Source organism: Pseudophryne corroboree, chromosome 5 (assembly GCF_028390025.1).
Source record: "Pseudophryne corroboree isolate aPseCor3 chromosome 5, aPseCor3.hap2, whole genome shotgun sequence".
Taxonomy (NCBI): domain Eukaryota; kingdom Metazoa; phylum Chordata; class Amphibia; order Anura; family Myobatrachidae; genus Pseudophryne; species Pseudophryne corroboree.
The window spans coordinates 346,493,258-346,516,871 of NC_086448.1; the positions used below are offsets into that span (position 1 = coordinate 346,493,258).

The 23,614-nt window shown below is 47.9% G+C and overlaps 1 protein-coding gene across 1 annotated transcript in view; it reads left to right on the forward strand.

Moving 5' to 3' along the window:
- The window catches only part of STAC (SH3 and cysteine rich domain), a 475,170-nt gene that overhangs the window by 336,208 nt on the left and 115,348 nt on the right, over positions 1–23,614 (forward strand). The window contains exon 6 of the mRNA XM_063922611.1: positions 2,499–2,577. Within this exon, the coding sequence (XP_063778681.1) occupies positions 2,499–2,577 (79 nt within the window). The remainder of the gene's footprint in view (positions 1–2,498; positions 2,578–23,614) is intronic.

A 23,614-nucleotide genomic window follows, 5' to 3' on the forward strand; every position in this document is an offset into this window, starting at 1 on the left:
GGACCTTACAGAGAAACAGTTTGGATTCTGTTGTGTTTTTGTTGGGTAGGGGAGAGGGGAGACAAACACACATGCAGTGCCATTACAAGGTCCAGAGCATGCTGTGTCGGCCCCGTCCCCTAAGTGCATGACATCATAACGTCCTGTAGAGGGGGCAGGGCCGTCAGCACTGGGAAGTGCAGCACTGCCTAGAGCATCCTGGGGGCGCTCTGAGAGGCCGCACAGAGGCATCCAATGAATGCTCCGGGCTGCAGCAACAATGACTACAGAGTCCCTTTCCAGGCGACCTACTAGCCAGAAATAAGGCTCATGGGTCAGCGATGGCACTGCTCGCACACCCCTAATTATCGCCCTGCACAAATGCAATATACTGTGTTCACTGATTTCCAATTAGTAATGCACTCTTGTTTTAGGCTGCTTCCAATATTTAACCAATATTTCTAAATAGCCAACTGAAATCCCTGGGAGAGACTGAGCTAACTTGCAATCGAGAACTCTGGAGGCTTAGTGGTTCTTCCCTTCCCACCCCTTCCACAGTCATTTTAAAGTGGAAAAACTAAATGTTCTACCACTGATGTGGTAATGTAGCTTTAAGAGAGAAGAACAGCAGCAATAAAGTACATTTTTTTAGATTACAAATTTAATACAATTCTGTGGCCGAGCTAGTCCTCTGTGATAGCAGAATTAGGGTATTAAAGAAACTCAGGGGGTCCTTCAGATCTGACCGCTGGGCTGCGTTTTTTTGCTGTCCTGCGTTCAGATAGTCGCCGCCTACAGGGGGACTGTATTTTTGCTGTGCTAGTGTGCATTCCTATGTGTTAGCAGAGCTGCTAAAAATTAGTTTGTGGAGTCTCTGCGCAGCCCAGGACTTACACTTCCAGTGCAATTGAATCCTGCTGATCGGGGCCGGAGCTGATGTCAGACACCCTTCCTCAAAACGCTTGGACATGCCTGCATTTTTCCGGACACTGCCTGTAAACGGTCAGCTACCACCCACAAATGTCCTCTTCCTGTCAATCACCTTGCATACGCCAGTGTGAATGGATCCTCCGCACCATCCCGTCGCTGACTGGTGATGCCTGTTGTAGCTGTGTGACGCGCATGTGCGAAAACACACAGCAGCGATCAGATCTGAATGACCCCCTCAGTTTAGTACCCTGGCCACAAATTCACAAACAAGACGTCTACGAGACTCTCAACTCTCAGGCGGCTCTCCCAGATGCCTAGCAGAGTAGGCAAATCTCCAGCATGCCACTCACTGCTGTCCTCCTTCTTTACAACGCTTGTCATTGTTGCTTTGTATAAGCAAGGTATGGGTTCTTTATGACACACTCACAGCACCACACCCTCGGACCGATGTGTCCCCATTTAGAAAACAGTAAGGGGGAATTCAATTCCGGGTGAAGGGTGCAAATTGCTATTACCACAGCGTTTAAATGCCAGCAAACCCTTTGCCTGGCCAGCTGAATGCCTAATTCACACAAGATTGTGCAAGATCCTGCTGCCATGAAGTGCGGCGGATGGGTGAGGGGATTCACTGGCAATTTAATTACCCCCTACAGGCCTCAATTTTGTCCAAAGTCAGACTCAGCTGAAAACCATATTAAATAGTGTGCAAGAACAGTTCTTGTAATTATAAAATAATGAGAAACTATCTATGCATGTCACTAAACCACAACAGGTTCCTACAACTGATTACTTAGTATTATGGAATTGTATATTGGGGGTCATTCCAAGTTGTTCGCTCGCAAGCTGCTTTTAGCAGCTTTGCACACGCTAAGCCGCCGCCTACTGGGAGTGAATCTTAGCTTCTTAAAATTGCGATAAGACATCTCTGTGCAGTTTCTGAGTAACTCGAGACTTACTCGGCATCTGCGATCAGTTCAGTGCTTGTCGTTCCTGGTTTGACGTCACAAACACACCCAGCGTTCGCCCAGACACTCCTCCGTTTCTCCAGCCACTCCCGCGTTTTTCCCAGAAACGGTAGCATTTTTTCACACACTCCCATAAAACGGCCTGTATCCGCCCAGAAACACCCACTTCCTGTCAATCACATTACGATCACCAGAACGAGGAAAAAACCGTGAGTAAAATTCCTAACTGCATAGCAAATTTACTTGGCGCAGTCGCAGTGCGAACATTGCGCATGCGCACTAAGCGGAAAATCGCTGCGATGCGAAGAAATTTACCGAGCGAACAACTCGGAATGACCCCCATTGAGTGTCACTATCTGTGTCTTTTTACTATACTTTGTTGTTTAGCTAAATGCACTTGTTATTTACAAATATATATTATACGATGCATATATTACAGATAGATAGATAGATAGATAGATAGATAGATAGATAGAATTAGATAGATAGATAGATAGATAGATAGAATTAGATAGATAGATAGATAGATAGATAGATAGATAGATAGATAGATAGATAGATAGATAGATAGATAATTTATATACATTGTATAATAAAGGTTTTTCTCTATTGAATCTTGTGCAGACAACAGATTTGGCAGAAGTACCTGAGGAAGGTGATGCTTCATATCTATTGGATATAAACAGACAACGCAGTGACAGTGGTGAGTTTTTGGCTTTTCTGAGAATGGATGCTTTTATTTGACAGTGAAAAACAAACAGAGGACACACTCCCCAGCGATAGGCATACTGTATGTGTGTCTGTGCAGTGTATTTTCAATGATTTCTCACTGTGCATGTTCAGAAAGCAATCGCATGAAAATGCGGCTATGCAGGCCGGCGTACATTCTGTATAAGAAGCCTTACAACTGGTGAGGTGAAACAGGGGAGATAATGGGGCTGATTCAGAAGTGGACAGCTACATCTATTGGTGGTCACCCATCTACAATTTTATGAAAATGCAGCTATAAAGTCCTTCCCTGGTGTACATCAGTGCGTCTGAATGTGCAAGGACAAAAGCGTCAGCGTTCTAAGGTGCTGAAATACTGATTGGTGCGCAAGGGTGTAGCTATAGTGGGTGCAGGGTCAGGCGTAACTAGGGTTTTTGGAGCCCAGGGCAAGACTATGAATAGCGCCCCCCCCCACCCCCCCTCCAAAAAAAAAGGCCATCAACATGCAACCTTACCTCTATGATGGTTTCTCACAATATGGAACCTCTGAAGAAATGTATCCTCTAAGGCAAACGGCGTGTTCAGTCAGTATTCACTATTCATGTAGGAGATCCCATCGTCCACAAGATGCCTATTTGTGTAGGAATATTAACAAGGTCAGCATCATACAACAGCGGTTCAACAAGACTCACATCCTGCCCCCTGCGTCTCTCAGCCACACCATCATCTCCCTCTCGTGTCATCTGTCAGTCACACCATCACCACCGCTTGCATCATCTCTTAGCCACACCATCACCCCCCCTGCGTCGTCACTCAGCGCGCCATCATCTCCCCCTGTGACATCACTCAGCACACCATCACCCCCCCTGCGTCGTCATTCAGCACGATATCATACTCTGTGTCTCTGTGTGTGTCCCAAGCGCTGGGAGCCCATGTTGCTGCTGTCAGGGAGACTGCACCGCACCTGAGCACCCAGTGTCTCCCAGACACCCGGGACCTGGACTGCAGCCCCGGCACAGCAATCCGTCCACACCTGGTTTGAAACTCCGTTCATTAGAAAGGGAGCATGCTCCCAGCAGCAAGCAGACATGGTGGAGGGCTGGTGGGCGGACGGATCGGAGGCATCACGATTGTGGAAGCTGGGGACAGGGACAATGAGGGAGCAGTTACAGGGAGGGTAAGGGCAAGGACGCTGAGGCGGGAGATACAAGGAGGGTGAGGGCAGGGACACTGAGGGAGCAGTTACAGGGAGGGTGAGGGCAAGGATGCTGAGGGGGAGATACAGGGAGGGTGAGGGCAGGGACAATGAGGAATGGAGATACGGGGAGGCTGAGGGCTGGGACGCTGAGGGGGGAGATACAAGGAGGGTGAGGGCAGGGACACTGAGGGAGCAGTTACAGGGAGGGTGAGGGCAAGGATGCTGAGGGGGAGATACAGGGAGGGTGAGGACAGGGACAATGAGGAATGGAGATACGGGGAGGCTGAGGGCTGGGACGCTGAGGGGGGAGATACAAGGAGGGTGAAGACAGGGACTCTGAGGGAGCAGTTACAGGGAGGTTGAGGGCAGGGACTCCGAGGGGGGTGAAACAGGGAGGGTGAGGGCAGGGATGCTGAGTGGGGAGTTACAGGGAGGGTGAGGGCAGGGACGCTGAGTGGGGAGTTACAGGGAGGATGAGGGTAAGGTTGCTGAGGAGGAGTTACAGGGAGGGTGAGGGCAGGGACTCCGAGGGGGGTGATACAGGGAGGGTGATGGCAGGGATGCTGAGGGGGGAGTTACAGGGAGGGTGAGGGCAGGGACGCTGAGTGGGGAGTTACAGGGAGGATGAGGGTAAGGTTGCTGAGGAGGAGTTACAGGGAGGTTGAGGGCAGGGACTCCGAGGGGGGTGATACAGGGAGGGTGAGGGCAGGGACGCTGAGAGGGAGATACAGGGAGGGTGAGGGCAGGGACTCCGAGGGGGGTGATACAGGGAGGGTGAGGGCAGGGATGCTGAGGGGGGAGTTACAGGGAGGGTGAGGGCAGTGATGCTGAGTGGGGAGTTACAGGGAGGATGAGGGTAAGGTTGCTGAGGAGGAGTTACAGGGAGGGTGAAGTCAGGGAAGCTGAGGGGGAGATACAGGGACGCTGAGGGTGAGTTAAAGGGAGGGTGAGGGCAGGGACTGTGAAGGGGAGATACAGGGATGGTAAGGGCAGGGACTCTGAAGAGGAATTACAGGGAAGCTGAGGGAAGGGACACTGAAGGGGAGATACAGGAACATATGTAACACTTAAAATATGTTTGGACGTATATACACATAAGTTACATACTAGCTTAAAAATCAAACAAAATAGTTCTGACAATTCCCCCCCAGTCGCACCACATATAGCAGTTACTTTGCTGGCGTTTTAGGACTGATAGGAGGTGGGTACAGGAGAGAGCGCACATGGTGAGGAGAGTTGGAAGAGGAGGGGAGAGTGCACGGCGGGTACAGGAGAGAGTCACATTGTCACGATCCGGGTATCTGGACGCCATTACTTACCCTTCAGATGCCTCCTAAGGCTGGCTCAGCGTTCCAGGACCGGATCCCGCTGTTCCTGAGTTTCCACATGCAGAATGTCAGAGTGGTGATTTCATCAGCCGCGGCCTCCGCTGTGCCCGCGTGGTTAAATGTGCGCTTGTCAGTCTGGCGTCTCCTGTCTCCTGTGGCCGGCGTCGCCATTACTGTTTCAATTCTCACATGGATTACAAACCAAACTTCCCTCCAAGTGTCTGCATGGGCGCAGCCATCTTGGATTTTGTCATCTGATTATTTCCACCAATCTGCTGTCTGTATTGTTGATTTGCATAATTGCCTAGCCAACCCCTTCCTTGCTGCAGGTATAAGTATGCTGTGCCTGAGCAAGGAAGGCGTCAGTGCTTTGGTTGTCTAACCTAGTTCCAGTTTGTCTCTCTCCTGTGGTTGTCTTCCAGGTTCCAGCTCCTGTCTCCAGACTTCTGCTATAGAGACCCGCACCAGCATTCCATCTGCGGTGTAGCCTGACTCTCCGATCCATTCTGGACTCACCTGTTTCCAGCTCAAACAATCACCTGCTTCCAGCCCAGCTTCCAGCAGTGTACAGCTTCTCTTAAAGGGCCGGTGTCCTTTCTGCAGTTTACCACTCTCCACCGGTATTATTATTTCACCGCTCTCAAACAATCACCTGCTTCCAGCCCAGCTTCCAGCAGTGTACAGCTTCTCTTAAAGGGCCGGTGTCCTTTCTGCAGTTTACCACTCTCCACCGGTATTATTATTTCACCGCTCTCAAACAATCACCTGCTTCCAGCCCAGCTTCCAGCAGTGTATAGCTTCTCTTAAAGGGCCGGTGTCCTTTTCTGCAGTTTACCACTCTCCACCGGTATTATTATTTCACCGCTCTCAAACTCCAAACTTCATTATTATTTCATCGCTCTCAAGTTCGTTTATTATTTAACTGGTTCCAGCCAGTATCCACTCCGTACCAACAACAGTCTGGTTCCAGCCAGTATCCACAGCAGCCGTTTTACCTTCAGCAGCCCAGCCGTTCCTGGAACATCAGCTGGTACGATCCTGGGTTCTCTCCATTGCTACAGTCAGGCCTGGTAAGGACTTTCCAACTAGAAGATTATAAGAACTGTCTCACACTACCAGTGCCTGTGGCCCTTGCCACCCTGTAGTACCCAGGAATTGTATTTATCCTCTGTTGACTTTTATGTTTCCTTTTACTGCTGCTGTGTTACGGAGTTTGTCATAATAAACATCAATGGGGTATATTTACTAAGCTCCCGATTTTGACCGAGATGCCGTTTTTTCATCAAAGTGTCATCTCGGTAATTTACTAAACTCAAATCACGGCAGAGATGAGGGCATTCGTATTTTTTTGGAAGTAGTTGTAAAAAATTACGAATGAATACACCATCGGTCAAAATACGCCTGTTTAGATATGAATCTCGGTCATTTACTAACCATTCGTAATTGTAATATCTGCCGTGAAAATGCATTTGCGGCCGTGAAAAAATACAAATCGTAAAAAAGTCCTAAAAAAAAACGCACCTGCTTTTGAAAAGCGTGTTTACATGTGTACTCAATTATCCATTACTCACACCTGAATGTTTGGCCCTATAAAAGTGTTCCAGGCACATTTAGAAATTCTCTCACTCTGAAATGGCGGCTGTGGTGTGTGCCAATGAATTTATGTTTGCTGTGGGATACCTTAGACTGCTCCATGAGGCTTTCAGAAATCAGGGCCAGGTAAGTGAACATGGTCAGCAGGTTGTCCAGGTGCCGCGGAGGCTGCGCAAGCCACGTTTTTTTCGGGGTCGTTTAAACCTAAACGCATTGTCCGATGATAGGGTCATACAGATGTTCCGCCTAAATAGAACCAACATTTTCCGCCTGTATGACCTTGTCAAACTGGGACTAGACCCTGAGACAGCACGCTCTCGCTCTGTCTCAGGCCTACACAAACTCCTGGCTGTGTTACACTTTATGGCTACTGGGAGCTTCCAGGCTGTGGCAGGCGACGTTATTGGTATCTCACAGCCAACCTTTTCAAAATATTTGAATCAGGTGAGTCAAAAAATACATAGCCGGTTATGTCTAAGTGTTGCTTCTGTAAGCTCTTACAACACAGTATTGTATAGAATACCTAACATGACACTCACCTTAGATTGTTTAATGTCCACTCAGGTTTTGGATGTCTTGGATCCACATATTAATGCCTCAATCTGCTTCCCTACCCAGGAGTCGGAGTGGCGTGCTGTCAGGGTAGCTTTCTATGAGCTTGCAAGCATGCCCAATGTGCTGGGGGCCATAGATTGCACACACGTTCAGCTGAGATCACCTAGGGGCCGTCAATATATATATACGAATAGACATATGGCCCAATCCACTAATGTCCAGGTGGTCTGTGATGCAAATTTAAAAATTATGAGTGTTGTTGCAGGTTACCCTGGTGGCTGCCATGACTCCTTCATCCTCATTCAGTCATCGCTCTTCGATAAATTTGAGGACGGACAAATGCCTGATGGCTGGCTGCTGGGTATGTTTAAAATGTGTTGTGTGTATGTCTTTTAACCACAAACTAAATTTTTGACTAGGGGAATTAATAATCTTACACATGTACTAATGTTGACTATATCTGTTTTTCAGGTGATGGGGGTTACGGCTGCTACTCTTGGCTCCTTACTCCATTGTCCCAACCTGATTCTCCTGCTGAACACAGTTACAATCATGCACATAAGGCTACGCGGAATGTGATAGAAAGATGTTTTGGTGTGCTGAAATCACGGTTTCGGTGTCTGGATAAATCTGCAGGCCTTTTGTTGTATAGTCCCTCAAAGGTGACTAGAATTGTGTTCTGCTGCTGTTTTCTCCATAATCTGTGTTTAAGTCAACATCTGGCACATGATGAGGGAGAAAGCAGTCAGCAAGCTGAGGAGTTAGAAACATCTGGTGACAGTGTGAGTACATATGTAGGGAGGCAGGTACGGCAAGAAGTGATTCTGCTGTATTTTTCGGGTAAGTTTTTGTAGGATGTAATTATCCATGACTAAACACTTTGCAATACAAACAATTGTGTGTTTTGTTACTTACTGTTTGTTGTTTATAGTGGTGTGTACATTGTACTTAGTTTATGTTATCATTACATTTTCATTCATTACCCCTGAAAAACATACATACATACATAGCAGCTTCTACAATGTTTGAGACGGACACAGGAAGTTGTGTGTTTGTCAAAACTAATTTTTTTATTGCGTTACACACATTTTTGTGAAGTATTATTTTTTCCGCTTGTGTGTGCTGGGTGCTGTGCTTTGTGCTGGCTCACTGGCACGTGCTCGGGAGGATCGCCGAACAGGGGAGGTTACTGGCGTTTGGATAGGGGTCGTGGTTCCAGAGCTGGAGGTCACTTGTTGAGCTGCCATCAATGTTATGTTGTTGCTCAAATTATTTATGCTGGCATTCAGTTGTGTGTTGGTTGCAGTGTGGCTGGCTACAATCAGGGATAAAGATTCATTCACAACCTGGTTGTGCTGTATTAGTTGGATGAGTGTTTGTTGTTGGCGCTGTTGCTCATCAATGATGCGCGTTAAATGAGCCAGCATTTGGTTGTTGTCTGCCCGTATTTGCTCCATCGATGTTGCGATTCGGCCTACTTGGACAATCAGTCTGCCCGAGACTAATGCGCGGTAGATGATGGGGCAGACTGGCAAGGTGTTGTGTATGTGCGGTCAGGCTGGCATTGCTTTGGGTCTGTTGGCTTGTCCAACTGGACCAAAAGTCATCTGGAATTTGTGGCTGGGGTGGAGCTTGTACCAGTTGTGGACTCATGGAGGCTTGGGGGATATCCTGCGCCTGTATTGGCTGGCTCGGGTCAACAGGTGTTAGTTGCAGTGTGAATGTTGCCTGTTGGTCTTGTCCCTGCTGGTCCACGTCGGGCATCAAGCTTGGCTCTGTATGGGGTGGGCAACATGCAATGTTTACTTTACAAATAATATATTTGCTAGTTCTAAACATTTCTACATTCATAATACTCCATTTATTAAGTATTTTGAGTTTTGTTTTTCAAATTAGAATTTATTTGGTTTTCAAACACATATATACCATCACAGGCGTGCACATAGACAGACTTGCGGAATCCTCACCTAACTACCTCCCCTCCACAGCATTACAGTGTTCTGTCACCTCCCCTGAACAGGATATAGACTGCTTACCTGGATAGTCCAGAGGAGCGGAGCAAGTAAGCAGTCTACATACAGGACAGGGGAGGTGTGTGAACACTATAATGGTGTGGAGGGGGTGGTGGTTTTTTTTTTCAGTTAGTCTTTTTGTTTATTTTTAATGTGCACGTGTGTTGCAGAAATATTTACAAATGTCTGTTCATTTTTAAAATTGATGTTGGCGATATCAACCACTAAGACATTGAAAAATTAAGCATTTGCACCTTAAAAAATTTAACACGTAACATCACATTGGTTGTTATGGCAAACATGTAATCTCAACTACAACTCACAACATAGTAACTGTACTGTGTAGATTATTTGCTATGTGTTTAGTTTCTGTTTTGACTCACCAGATAACTGAGGTGATCTGGGCTCATCACTCTGTGGACTCGCCAATAGTGCCTGTGGTGGCTGGGGTGACACTGCAGAAATGCGCCGCCTGGGTGGGGAAGATGGATCCGCAGATTCTGAGGCAAGACGCCGTGTCTTACTTGGCCTCCTGGGTAAGTGACCCGAGCCCTGTGATGGGCGCCTTACAGGAGGGCGGCTTACAGAAGCAGAACCTATGAGAATATATAAACATTAATATTTTGTCCTTCTATGTGTTTGCAGAATATGTGACTACAGTGAATTCTTACCTGCAATACCAGCATAATCCTGAGTAGTCTGTGGCCTGTCTGGCCGGCTGGTCTGTCGGACTGTTGAAAAAGTGGAGAAAACATTGGCCCTCATTCCGAGTTGTTCGCTCGGTATTTTTCATCGCATCGCAGTGAAAATCCGCGTAGTACGCATGCGCAATGTTCGCACTGCGACTGCGCCAAGTAACTTTACTATGAAGAAAGTATTTTTACTCACGGCTTTTTCTTCGCTCCGGCGATCGTAATGTGATTGACAGGAAATGGGTGTTACTGGGCGGAAACACAGCGTTTCAGGGGCGTGTGACTGAAAACGCTACCGTTTCCGGAAAAAACGCAGGAGTGGCCGGGGAAACGGTGGGAGTGCCTGGGCGAACGCTGGGTGTGTTTGTGACGTCAACCAGGAACGACAAGCACTGAAATGATCGCACAGGCAGAGTAAGTCTGGAGCTACTCTGAAACTGCTAAGTAGTTAGTAATCGCAATATTGCGAATACATCGGTCGCAATTTTAAGAAGCTAAGATTCACTCCCAGTAGGCGGCGGCTTAGCGTGTGTAACTCTGCTAAATTCGCCTTGCGACCGATCAACTCGGAATGAGGGCCATTATTACCATACTTTGTGAAAAATTGCTAACTGCAAAGCCTTAGTGTACTGTAACCATCTTGTACGTATTGTAAATTAAAATAATTTCTGCTTAAGATCTTCGTGATTCCTTAATTTGTTGTGTATATAAAAATGTACATGGTGTTGCCCAAAATAAATCTGTAACATTGGAGAATTATGTGTCAGATATTGCATAGATTGAATGCTTGCAACTTGAACCAAAATGTAAATTAGAAGTTGGTTTAACCTTTTTTCTTTTTAAAATAAACATCATAACAAGCTGCTATTCGATACAACAGCTATGTCCAAGCAAGATCTCATAATAATTATTGCAACTACACATACCAGCATGCACTGCACCTGATTTTGCATTATAAATTATAAAAGCTACAGCCAAGGCAAGATGGGAAATGCAGTTTCAAAACACAAACCCAGCTTAAGGGTGCATAGGCCTGCAATACATGACCAACAATGTATGCATCCTTTAACCTTTAAAAATACACACCATTATCATTTTGCACAATTTTAAATATAATTTTAAATTAACAAACTCACCATCCTGCGTGGGTCGGTCCGAATCCCGGACATGAGTTGCAGACACCACTTCTGCTGGAATCAGTGCCCGCACAGGCTCCTCCCACTCCCGATAGGTTGCCCGGAAAGGGGGGCCACCCCCGGTTTTGCGTGCTGATTTTGCCTCTTTGGCCATCTTGGCCTTGACACGCCGCTTTATGTCATAGAACCTCTTGCGACACGTGTCCTCAGTCCGCCTCACCACACCCTCACTATTGACGGCAACTATTACTTGCCCCCACAGGACAGACTTCCTGCGGGAGGACACCTTGGCAGCATCCTGCCCAAACAATTGGCGATGGTGCTTCATCAGCTCACGCACCAACGCCATGTTTTCAGCATAGCTGAACTTAATATTCCTGCCAGTCTTGGTAGTGGTGCGTGGCTGCGGAGCAACAGCACCATCACTATCACTGGAGAATGCAGCAACAGGCACCCCCTCCTCCTCCTCACTAACCTCCTCCCTCTCACTAACCCCCTCCACCTCACTAACAGCCTCCACCTCACTAACAGCCTCCACCTCACTAACCTCCTCCACCACACTGACCTCTGAGTCAGACATGAGGACAAACGACACAAAACACAGAAAAATCAATACAAAAAACACACTCCTCCACTACTACTACTACTACACACCACACAGCCAACACACACGCTCACTCACTCACTCACTCACTCACAAACAATGACAAAAGACTATAAAAAAAAAAACAAGGACAAAAAAGTTGACAAACTGTGAAAAAACAATACTACAAATATGACAAGACTACTTACACACACAGTACAGCACTCAACAATCACAAAACTCCTCTCCAAATCCACCAAAAAATCCACCAAACTCACCAACTCCAAATACACCTTCCTCTCTCCTCTCCACTAGCTAAACCCACGAGGTGCGGTGTGTTTGGGGCGGTTTTAAAGTAATGTGCACAGACACTCCTCCTTCACGAATACAACCAATCACGGACGCGTGACAAAAACGAAACTTAGGACTAAAAACGCGGCAGCAAAATCAAAATCACTGCCGTAACAGACATGTGACGCAGTCGTAAAAAAACTTAAAAACACGGCCGCAAAACAACAAAATCGGCCGCATTCTACACTAGAAAACCACGAATGACATCGACATCGGATCAAACAAAAAATACGAATACGACAGCTTAGTAAATCCATCGTAAAAAATTCAAAAAGTTGCAGTTTTACACTTTCGATGTCATTCGTGATTATTCTCACACCAAATCGGGAGACTTACGAATCTTAGTAAATTTACCCCATTGACTTTTATCCTGGTTGTCGTGGTCACGCCTTCGGGCAGTTATTCTACATGTTACTTACATGCCTAGGGGTCTGATACAACCTCCCAGGTTCCGTTACATCTCAGCCCCTACAACTGAGGCTGCCTCCCGTCAGCTCAGGCCCTCAGTTGTGACAGTAAGCACTGACCTAATGAATCCAGCCGGAGACCAGGATCAAGCGGCCAGGCCGATGCAAGAACTGGCAGCCCGACTTGAACATCAGGAGGCTGCACAGGGCCACATCATCCGCTGTCTCCAGGATCTCTCTACACGGCTGGATGGGATTCAAACGACCCTCCGTGGACCTGGCACGTCCGGTGCGTCCACTACAGTAACACCAGCTGTAACCCCACCCACCTTACCCATTTCCAGTCCACATCTTCATCTTCCAACGCCAGCAAAATTTGATGGATCTCCAAGGTTCTGCAGGGGATTTCTCAATCAATGTGAAATCCACTTTGAGCTTCTACCTGGCAATTTATTCAGTGACCGTACCAAAATTGCCTATATCATCTCCCTTCTCAGTGGCTCAGCCCTTGACTGGGCATCACCTTTATGGGAGAAGTCTGATCCCCTGCTATCCTCCTATACTGACTTTGTAGCTACATTCAGGCGCATCTTCGACGAGCCAGGCCGGATAACATCTGCTTCATCTGAGATTCTCCGTTTACGCCAGGGAACACGTACTGTGGGACAGTATCTTATACAGTTTAAAATCCTGGCATCCGAACTGGCATGGAACGACGAGGCCCTGTATGCTGCATTCTGGCATGGCTTATCAGAACGCATCAAGGATGAGTTAGCTACCAGAGACTTGCCCTCTAAGTTGGATGAGCTAATTTCTCTTTGCACGAAGGTTGATCTACGTTTCAGAGAGAGAGCAACCGAGCGAGGAAGATCATCTACTCCTAAATCTTCTGCTCCTCCTCCTCGTCAACCATCTCCATCCAAGGATGAGCCTATGCAAATTAGTCGTTCCCGTCTATCTCCCGCTGAGCGCCGAAGACGTCTCTCTGAGTCTCTCTGTCTCTACTGTGCAGCTCCGTCGCACACTATCAATGCCTGTCCCAAACGTCCGGGAAACTCCAGATCCTAGCTCGCCAAGGAGAGGGCCGGCTAGGAGTAATGATCTCCTCTCCATCTCCTCATGACTGTAACCTCCCAGTGTCGCTCCAAATTGCTCAACGTTACAGGAACGTCATTGCCCTCCTTGATTCCGGAGCAGCTGGGAATTTCATAACCGAAGCTTATGTTAAACGGTGGTCCCTACCCACCGAGAGACTGTCCTCGTCCATCTCTTTGACTGCCGTGGATGGCAGCAAGATTTTTGACGCAGTCATTTCCTTAAGGACTCTTCCAGTTCGTCTGAGAGTGGGAGTTCTTCATTCTGAGTATATTTCTTTTTTAGTGATTCCAAGAGCCACACATCCAGTGGTTTTAGGCCTTCCATGGCTCCGTCTCCACAACCCATCAATTGACTGGACGACTACGCAAATACTGGCATGGGGTCCCTCCTGTGCTGAGACTTGTTTAGCCAAAGTTCTTCCTGTTTGTTCTTCCTTCCCCAGGTCATCTGATGTTCCGCCTCCTCCATATCAAGACTTCACGGACGTGTTCAGTAAAGCCTCTGCTGATATCCTTCCTCCTCATAGAGAATGGGACTGCCCAATCGACCTCATTCCAGGGAAGGTTCCACCGCGAGGCCGAACTTATCCGTTGTCTCTGCCTGAGACACACTCCATGGAAGAGTACATCAAAGAGAACCTGGCGAAGGGTTTCATCCGACCATCTTCTTCTCCAGCCGGCGCAGGCTTCTTCTTCGTTAAGAAGAAAGACGGTGGTCTGCGTCCGTGCATCGACTACAGAGGTCTGAACGACATTACCGTCAAGAACCGATACCCTTTACCCCTGATTACCGAGCTCTTTGATAGAGTTAGTGGTGCAACTATTTTCACAAAGCTGGACTTGAGGGGTGCCTACAATCTCATCCGAATCCGTGAGGGTGACGAGTGGAAGACCGCCTTTAACACCCGTGACGGACATTATGAGTACCTCGTCATGCCCTTCGGATTGAGCAACGCTCCAGCAGTCTTCCAGCACTTCGTGAATGAGATTTTCAGGGACATCTTGTACCGCCATGTCGTGGTTTATCTAGACGACATCCTCATCTTTGCTAATAATCTCAAAGATCATCGTTTCTGGGTAAAATAGGTTCTTGTGCCCAACACAAAGTCTCCCGCCAGTCGCCTGCGGGGCAACTGGTTCCATTATCTGTTCCCCGTCGACCTTGGACCCATTTGTCGATGGACTTTGTTTCCGATCTACCTATCTGCAACAAGTTTAATACCATCTGGGTGGTAGTTGACCGGTTCACCAAGATGGCACATTTCATCCCTCTCACCGGTCTTCCGTCAGCTTCCAAGTTGGCTCAAGTGTTTATACAAGAGATCTTCCGACTTCACGGTCTTCCTGAAGAGATCATCTCGGATCGTGGAGTACAATTTGTAGCCAAATTTTGGCGAAGTTTGTGTCAAGCCCTCCAAGTCAAGTTAAAGTTTTCCACGGCTTACCATCCTCAGACCAATGGTCAAACCGAGAGGGTGAATCAGGACTTGGAGGCCTTCCTCCGTATATATGTGTCTTCCTCTCAAGATGACTGGGTTCAACTCCTTCCTTGGGCCGAGTTCAGCCACAACAATCAATACCATTCCTCATCTTCTTCTACACCATTCTTCATTAATTATGGATTCCACCCTAAAGTCCCAGAATTCCAACCGCTTCCCGCAACTTCTGTTCCAGCAGTGGATGTCACCTTGCATCAGTTTTCAAATAACTGGAGGAACGTCCGCGCAGCCCTGCTTAAAGCCTCATTCAGGTATAAGAAGTTTGCCGATAGGAAGCGTAGAGCGGTTCCTGCTCTCAAGGTGGGTGATCGTGTGTGGCTGTCCACGAAGAATTTGAGGTTGAGAGTTCCCAGCATGAAATTTGCACCTCGCTACATCGGACCCTTCAAGATTGAACAAGTCATCAATCCAGTTGCCTACAGGTTACAGTTACCATCCTTCTTGAAAATACCCAGGACATTTCATGTTTCTTTGTTGAAACCGCTGATCCTGAATCGGTTTCATTCCGCACTTCCTCCAGCTCCCAAAGTTCAGACTCAACGGGGAGTCGAGTACGAGGTGGCCAAGATTTTGGACTCACGTTTCCGTTACGGTCAGTTACAATACCTCATTGACTGGAAGGGCTATGGTCCTGAAGAACGCTCTTGGACCAATGCCTCAGACGTCCATGCTCCTGCCTTGGACCGAAATTTCCACGCAAAGTTTCCATTAAAGCCTAAGAAGTGTCCTGGGGCCACTCCTAAAGGGGGGGTGCTGTCACGATCCGGGTATCTGGACGCCATTACTTACCCTTCAGATGCCTCCTAAGGCTGGCTCAGCGTTCCAGGACCGGATCCCGCTGTTCCTGAGTTTCCACATGCAGAATGTCAGAGTGGTGATTTCATCAGCCGCGGCCTCCGCTGTGCCCGCGTGGTTAAATGTGCGCTTGTCAGTCTGGCGTCTCCTGTCTCCTGTGGCCGGCGTCGCCATTACTGTTTCAATTCTCACATGGATTACAAACCAAACTTCCCTCCAAGTGTCTGCATGGGCGCAGCCATCTTGGATTTTGTCATCTGATTATTTCCACCAATCTGCTGTCTGTATTGTTGATTTGCATAATTGCCTAGCCAACCCCTTCCTTGCTGCAGGTATAAGTATGCTGTGCCTGAGCAAGGAAGGCGTCAGTGCTTTGGTTGTCTAACCTAGTTCCAGTTTGTCTCTCTCCTGTGGTTGTCTTCCAGGTTCCAGCTCCTGTCTCCAGACTTCTGCTATAGAGACCCGCACCAGCATTCCATCTGCGGTGTAGCCTGACTCTCCGATCCATTCTGGACTCACCTGTTTCCAGCTCAAACAATCACCTGCTTCCAGCCCAGCTTCCAGCAGTGTACAGCTTCTCTTAAAGGGCCGGTGTCCTTTCTGCAGTTTACCACTCTCCACCGGTATTATTATTTCACCGCTCTCAAACAATCACCTGCTTCCAGCCCAGCTTCCAGCAGTGTACAGCTTCTCTTAAAGGGCCGGTGTCCTTTCTGCAGTTTACCACTCTCCACCGGTATTATTATTTCACCGCTCTCAAACAATCACCTGCTTCCAGCCCAGCTTCCAGCAGTGTATAGCTTCTCTTAAAGGGCCGGTGTCCTTTTCTGCAGTTTACCACTCTCCACCGGTATTATTATTTCACCGCTCTCAAACTCCAAACTTCATTATTATTTCATCGCTCTCAAGTTCGTTTATTATTTAACTGGTTCCAGCCAGTATCCACTCCGTACCAACAACAGTCTGGTTCCAGCCAGTATCCACAGCAGCCGTTTTACCTTCAGCAGCCCAGCCGTTCCTGGAACATCAGCTGGTACGATCCTGGGTTCTCTCCATTGCTACAGTCAGGCCTGGTAAGGACTTTCCAACTAGAAGATTATAAGAACTGTCTCACACTACCAGTGCCTGTGGCCCTTGCCACCCTGTAGTACCCAGGAATTGTATTTATCCTCTGTTGACTTTTATGTTTCCTTTTACTGCTGCTGTGTTACGGAGTTTGTCATAATAAACATCATTGACTTTTATCCTGGTTGTCGTGGTCACGCCTTCGGGCAGTTATTCTACATGTTACTTACATGCCTAGGGGTCTGATACAACCTCCCAGGTTCCGTTACATCTCAGCCCCTACAACTGAGGCTGCCTCCCGTCAGCTCAGGCCCTCAGTTGTGACACACATGAGAAAAAGGTAAATGCTAGAATCAAGTGGGCTAAGGGACCTTTTCCGTAAAGGGGGAGGAGTTACGACACAAGGGGGAGGAGCTAGGCCAGCGGGATAGTTCTTCTACTATCCACGCCACCAACTATTACCTTTAGTAATCAGGTGGCGAGCGAAGCGAGCCACCGTGCCCGAAGCGTGGCGAGCGAAGCGAGCCCGCGAGGGTACTTTTCGGGTACCCTGTTCGCCGTAGCTCCTCCCCCTGGTGACGTGTCTCCTCCCCTAGATACGTCACAAGGTCCCTTCTGCCACTCCGATATAGAACCAACCATGAGAAAAAGGTTGAAACAGGAGAGGAGACGGCAAGACGCAGTACAGGAGGAAAGCGCGTACAGCGTGGCGTCTTCACAAATCACGGGTTCCTATTAGGCAGGGGTAGGCGGAGCACAGCACCGGTGGCTGTATCGGCTGTCACTGTCAGTGGGGAGCGCATTGCCACGCCGCAGATCGGTAATAAAGATCCAATCTGTGGCGGGTGGCAGGGGGCCCGGGGTACTTACCCCCAGAGCTCCTCCCTTAATCTGCCTCTGGCTGGCTCCACGATCACGCTCCCTCCCAGCAGCAGAAGACTGGGTGCTGCTGCTGCTTGAGCGCCGCCAAGCGCCGGTCTAGCTCGGCGGCGCAGTGCTAACGGCGGGAGGCGCCACAATGACAGAGGCAGGCGGGCGGAGCAGGTACGATGCCCTGGCCTGCGGCGCCCCCTTCTGCTGCGCCTGCCACGGCGCCCAAGGCACGTGCCCTGCTTGACCCCCCTTAGTTACGCCTCTTGCAGGGTATGCAATTGTTATGCGGCCTAGCTGCTTAGGGGACCCAAGCCGTATAGTCGCCTTCCAAGTTACTGAATTGGCTACTAAGCATATGGGTCCTGGTCTAAAAAGGGATACTTGTCAGCGCACATAAAGGTGCGCTCTCTGTCTCTCAGTAAAACACTACACTGATATGATCCATCTCCCATGCACAACTGAGCTAATCATCAGTGACACTGTCGGAGAGTAGGCTTCTCCTTGAGCACAGCCACTGTGAAGTGAGCTTATGGGTGATTGAGAATAGGACTGTCCCGTGATGTTCCCATAACATGCCCATACTGTAAGGTGGACTATATCCGGGATTGAGCTAAACCACCTCCTAGTAACCGCCCAGGAACGCCCACCACTTTTTCAAGACAGTTCTGATACCGATACACACTGATGCTGCTGCTGCTGCTGTTGATGATGGCTTGTAGTACACATTTGCATATGTAAACTTTTCAGTAATTTACACACACCTTGTAACAAACTCTACAGCAGCCCCATAAAATCAAATAAGGTTAATTGTGAGATTGCTATGTAGGTCACAAACAGGATGGTAATTCCTTTAAAAAATACAGTAAACAAATTGGAGTTACGACAGTAGCACTCTATCAAAGAGCCAAAATAAAATTTGTAATATACAGTATAAACAAAAACTATTTGTAAAGGTGGGTATACACTAGGCAACGTGCTCTATGAGCGACGGCGCCTAGTGTTTCCGATCCTGTGACAGGACTATTGGCGGCCGGGTATACACACTGAGCCATATGATGTTCATATCGCTCAGTGACATCACGCAGTGGCCGAGCCATGCAGGCAGCTTTTGGATGACAGTCCAAATTGAGCTGCTTGCATGGCCTTCAGCGAGGTCATTAACGAACCGCAGGGCCGCACATCGATGGTTGCCTGCAGCATATACACTTGCAGAGAAAATGAGCAACGTCGCTCAGGAAGGGTGAAAATGAGCAACGTTGCTCATTTTGTCGGCAAGTGTGTATGCACCTTAAAATAGTCCTATTTTTATTGTGAATACAAAGTATATATAAATGAAAATTTATGAGTGAGCGGCATTTACTGTATACAGTAACAGCGGTCCATTCTTTTCAATAGTCTATATCATATTAATGCGTTTTTTACATTTAGTGCACAGCACAATTGAAATTAATATGCAATTAGAATGATTGGGAAAATAGCATCACAACGTTGGTGTGGCCACTTATCCCATAGAGTGCACATACACAATGCATTCCCAAAGAGATGAATGGACTTTGGGCTTAATTCAGACCCTGTCACAGTACATTCTCATGTGTTTGCATGGGGATTCAACATAGTTTTACTAAACCAAACTGATCAGTTTCCATACAGAAACAGCGGAAACATGTAATTTGGCAATGTAATTGTTGTGATTTATTTGGATTTTGAAAAAACATTTGATACAGTTCCATATAACAGATTGGTAAAATCTGTCATGTGGGAAAAGCTGTCATAGGATAAAAATACTGGAACAAGGGGTCTAATGAACATAGGAAGATAACTGGCTGAGGCGTTGAAAGCAGAAGCTTGTTATCAATGGAACATATTCAGAAAGGTGACTCAGAGATCAGGTCCTGCACTTAGCAGTACTTTTATTAATGATCTTATGAAGTAAGGTTTTCTATTTGCAGGTGACACTGAAGTTTGTTCAGCTATGAATAGGATTTCTCATACGTCCTAGAAGATGCTGGGGTCCACTTCAGTACCATCGGGTATAGACGGTTCCGCAGGAGCCATGGGCACTATAAGACTTTTCAAGGGTGTGAACTGGCTCCTCCCTCTATACCCCTCCTCCAGACCTCAGTTTAGAAAATGTGCCCAGGCAGAGTGGATGCACTCCAGGGGAGCTCTACTGAGTTTCTCTGAAAAGACTTATGATGTGTTTTTTTTTTTAGGGAGAACTGCTGGCAACAGTCTCCCTGCTTAGAGGGCAGAAGTAGGAACCAACTTCCTGAATAGTTTCATGGCTCTGCTTCTGGCTGACAGGACACCATTAGCTCCTGAAGGGAACTGATCGCTGTGTGCTGCGGCTATGTGCTCACTCCCACAGCCCGCTGTCACCCCCCTTACAGAGCCAGAAGTCAGAAGACAGGTAAGTGTAAGAAGAAATCTTCAGACATCGTGACGACTAAAAGGTACTGTGCAGCAGGCGGGAACGCTGCACGCCATGCTACCCACACATACACAGGCACTGCAGGGTGCAGGGCACGGGGGGGGGGGGGGGCGCCCTGGGCAGCATGAAACCTAGTAAAACTGGCAAATAAAGGGGAATAAGATGCTGAGGCACAGTCCTACCCCCGCCAGTATAAAAAATTACCTCATAAATGCTGAGGAGAAACGCTCCATTACGGGGGCGGGGCTTCCTCCTCAGTCAGCCAGCACACTGCTCAGCACCATTTTCTTCCAGCAAAAAGCATGGGAAGAAACGCTGATCCTCCTCTCAGTTTCCGTTTAGAATCAGAGTACAAAGAGGGGGGGAGAGTGTATATTGTGATATTATGGCAATATATGTATATATATATATATATATAAATAAAGAGAGAGAGCGGAAAGTCTCTGTGTACAAAGTACACGACACAGGGATTTTTTATTTAAGCGCGGAGTTGTGGACTAGCAATTCATTTCTGTGTCCCTCTGACAGAATTTACTGTGGGTCTGTCCCCTTTAAGCCCGGACTGTCTGTGGTGTGATTGTGCACGTGTGTGACATGTCTGAGGCAGGGAGCTCTTCCTCTGTGGGAGCCATGTTAGGGACACAGAGTTGTAATATGACACCAAGAGCCTGACTGGGTGAAAGGTTACGTGATAGTGTGAATCATATCAGTAAGAGGTCGGACTGAATCTCATGCAGAAAACTGAAAATAATCTGTTGAAGATGTGATTTTTAATAGTTCTGCCTTTCATCCACAGGGACCCCTCTGGGTCACATACGAATTTGCACAAGTAGTACAAACTGATACCGACACAGCTCTGATTCCTGTGTCGACACTAGTGATTCCAGGGGAATAGGTCCTAAGTTAGCGAAAAGCATTCAAAACATGTTTTAGCTATAAAGGAGGTGTTAGAAGTTACGAAGCCCCTCTTTTACCACAGGAGAGGGTTTACTTTAAAAAGAAGTAATGTAATTTTCCCTCCACCTCATGAGTTGAACAGTCTTGGAGGGAGTCTGATTTAACCTGAAAATACATTTCAGATTCCCAAAAGGAATTCAGGCAGCTTACCTTTTTCCAAAAGGTGGTAGTCACCCCTCATTTTAGACAGTGTTACGTTCCTGGTGCTCAGAACAGGAGAGATGTTGCGTAGTGAGTCCAGAGCACCAGGACGTGATGCTGAAATAATGTGTGGTATGGAAATAGCCCCTAGCACCCTACCTCCATTGTTTCACCCGTGTGGTCAGTTCACGCCTGCGTGACTATGGTTTCTTGGGCCCACGGCAGCCGCGTTTGAGGGCGGATTAGGTCTGCCCAACTCCGATGCCCCCAGGTCTTAGAGTGAGACAAGGTGTGAACCGAGACAGGATAATAACAAGGGGACCTCTAACTAAAACAAACAGAAGGCTAGGGGCTACTGACTACCCTAAAACTAAATATATGTGCGGCACGCCGCCAAAGGAAAAGAACAACAAAAGATTCCACTGTCCACACCCCACACGGCACCGTCGTGTACCGGGGAGGACAGTGAAAAGCGGAAACCTCCGCAAAAACACCAGTACAAAACAAACGCTAGGATTAAGCGGCCTAGGCCGCTACACGCGGCAGAAGCCGCTACTCACGGAACCGGGAGAGAACCCCAATAAGCAAGAACCCCCAGATGACTGCAACAGGTTCACTTGGACTGGAAGGATTTCCAGGACCGGCTTCAGAACTCCAGAACTCAGGAGCACGGGGAGCAGGATCGACCAGATACAGCAGACCAGGAACAAACTTTGCAAGGCAGGCACAGCGTACAGGAAGCTATCACCGGCGAGGCTGCAGTGTGCTGGCTCCCATAAAAAGGCCTTGCTGGCCAATGACAGGAGGGCCAGCAAGACCAGCCCCCAGACCCTAATTAATAGTTGCCGTGCAGCTGCCCTGCTGCACGAACAACTAATCAGTCTTATCTGGCAACGGGGAACGCGGTCCGCCAATGGCATCCCCGTTTCCATGGACCCGGCGGCTGGGGACGCCCGGCGTCCTAGCGTTGCCAGGGACCCGGTGGCTACAGTAAGCACGGCGTCCTGGCATTGCTAGGTGCCGGGCGGGCAGCGAGGGAGGTGCGGCGACCGTGAGCGTCGCCCGGAAGCAGACCGAGCGGCGCTGCGGACCGCAGCGCCTAACAGTACACCCCCCCTTGAGGAGGGGTTAAAGATCCCCTAAAGCCGGGTTTCTGAGGAAATTCCTGAAAGAATAATTTCTTAAGTTTAGGGGCATGTAGATCCTTATCCAGGACCCAAGACCTTTCCTCCGGGCCATAGTCTTTCCAGTGAACTAAAAAATACAGCCGGCCTCGAGAAACTAGGGAATCTAAAACCTTCTCCACCAAAAACTCTTGTTGCCCCAGAACATCCACCGGAGGTCTACCCTGAGAAGTTTTCCGAGGGAATCTCCTGGAAGAAATATATTGCTTAAGAAGGGAACAATGAAAAGTATTGCCAATTTTGAGTGATTTAGGCAAGCGTAGCCGAAAAGCAACTGGATTGACCTTCTTTACAATAAGGAACGGTCCAATAAATTTGGGTCCCAATCTAGCCGAGGGTTGTCGGAGCTTGATGTTGCGGGTTGACAACCACACCTTATCTCCCACCTTAAAAGTGCATGGGCGTCGGAACCTATCTGAAAAAATCTTGCCTCGGAAGGCAGCCTTCTTAAGGGCAAGGTGCACCTTTTTCCAAATCATTCTGAGACGGGAAGTTAAGGTCAATGAAGAGACTGGAAAATGAGGGTAAAAAGAATTGGCTCTAGGATGAAAGCCCAGGACCGAAAAGAATGGAGACTCCTTGGTGGAAGAATGACAAGAGTTATTATAGGCAAACTCAGCCAAAGGAAGAAATTCAGACCAATCATTCTGAAGTTTGGCCGAGTATAGTCGTAAATACTGTTTTAATGACTGATTAACACGTTCAGTTTGTCCGTTAGACTGTGGATGGTACCCAGATGTTAAAGAGAGTTTCATATTTAAAGAGGCACAAAAACGTTTCCAGAAACGGGCAATGAATTGTGGTCCCCGATCAGAGACAACCATGGAGCCTGAAGACATGGCGGAGAAACAAAACTGCCAACCCTTGAGCGGAGGGTAATCGGGGAAGAGCAATGAAGTGGGCCATCTTACTAAAACGGTCTACTACCACCCAAATGTCTCGGTACCCAGCTGAAAGAGGAAGGTCCACCACGAAATCCATGGATATATGTGACCATGGCCTGAGAGGAATGGCTAGAGGCATGAGTTGCCCGACCGGCAACGATCGAGATACCTTGTACTGAGCACAAACCTGACAGGAACGGACAAATTCCCTCACATCTTTAGAAAGATTAGGCCACCACACTGAGCGAGA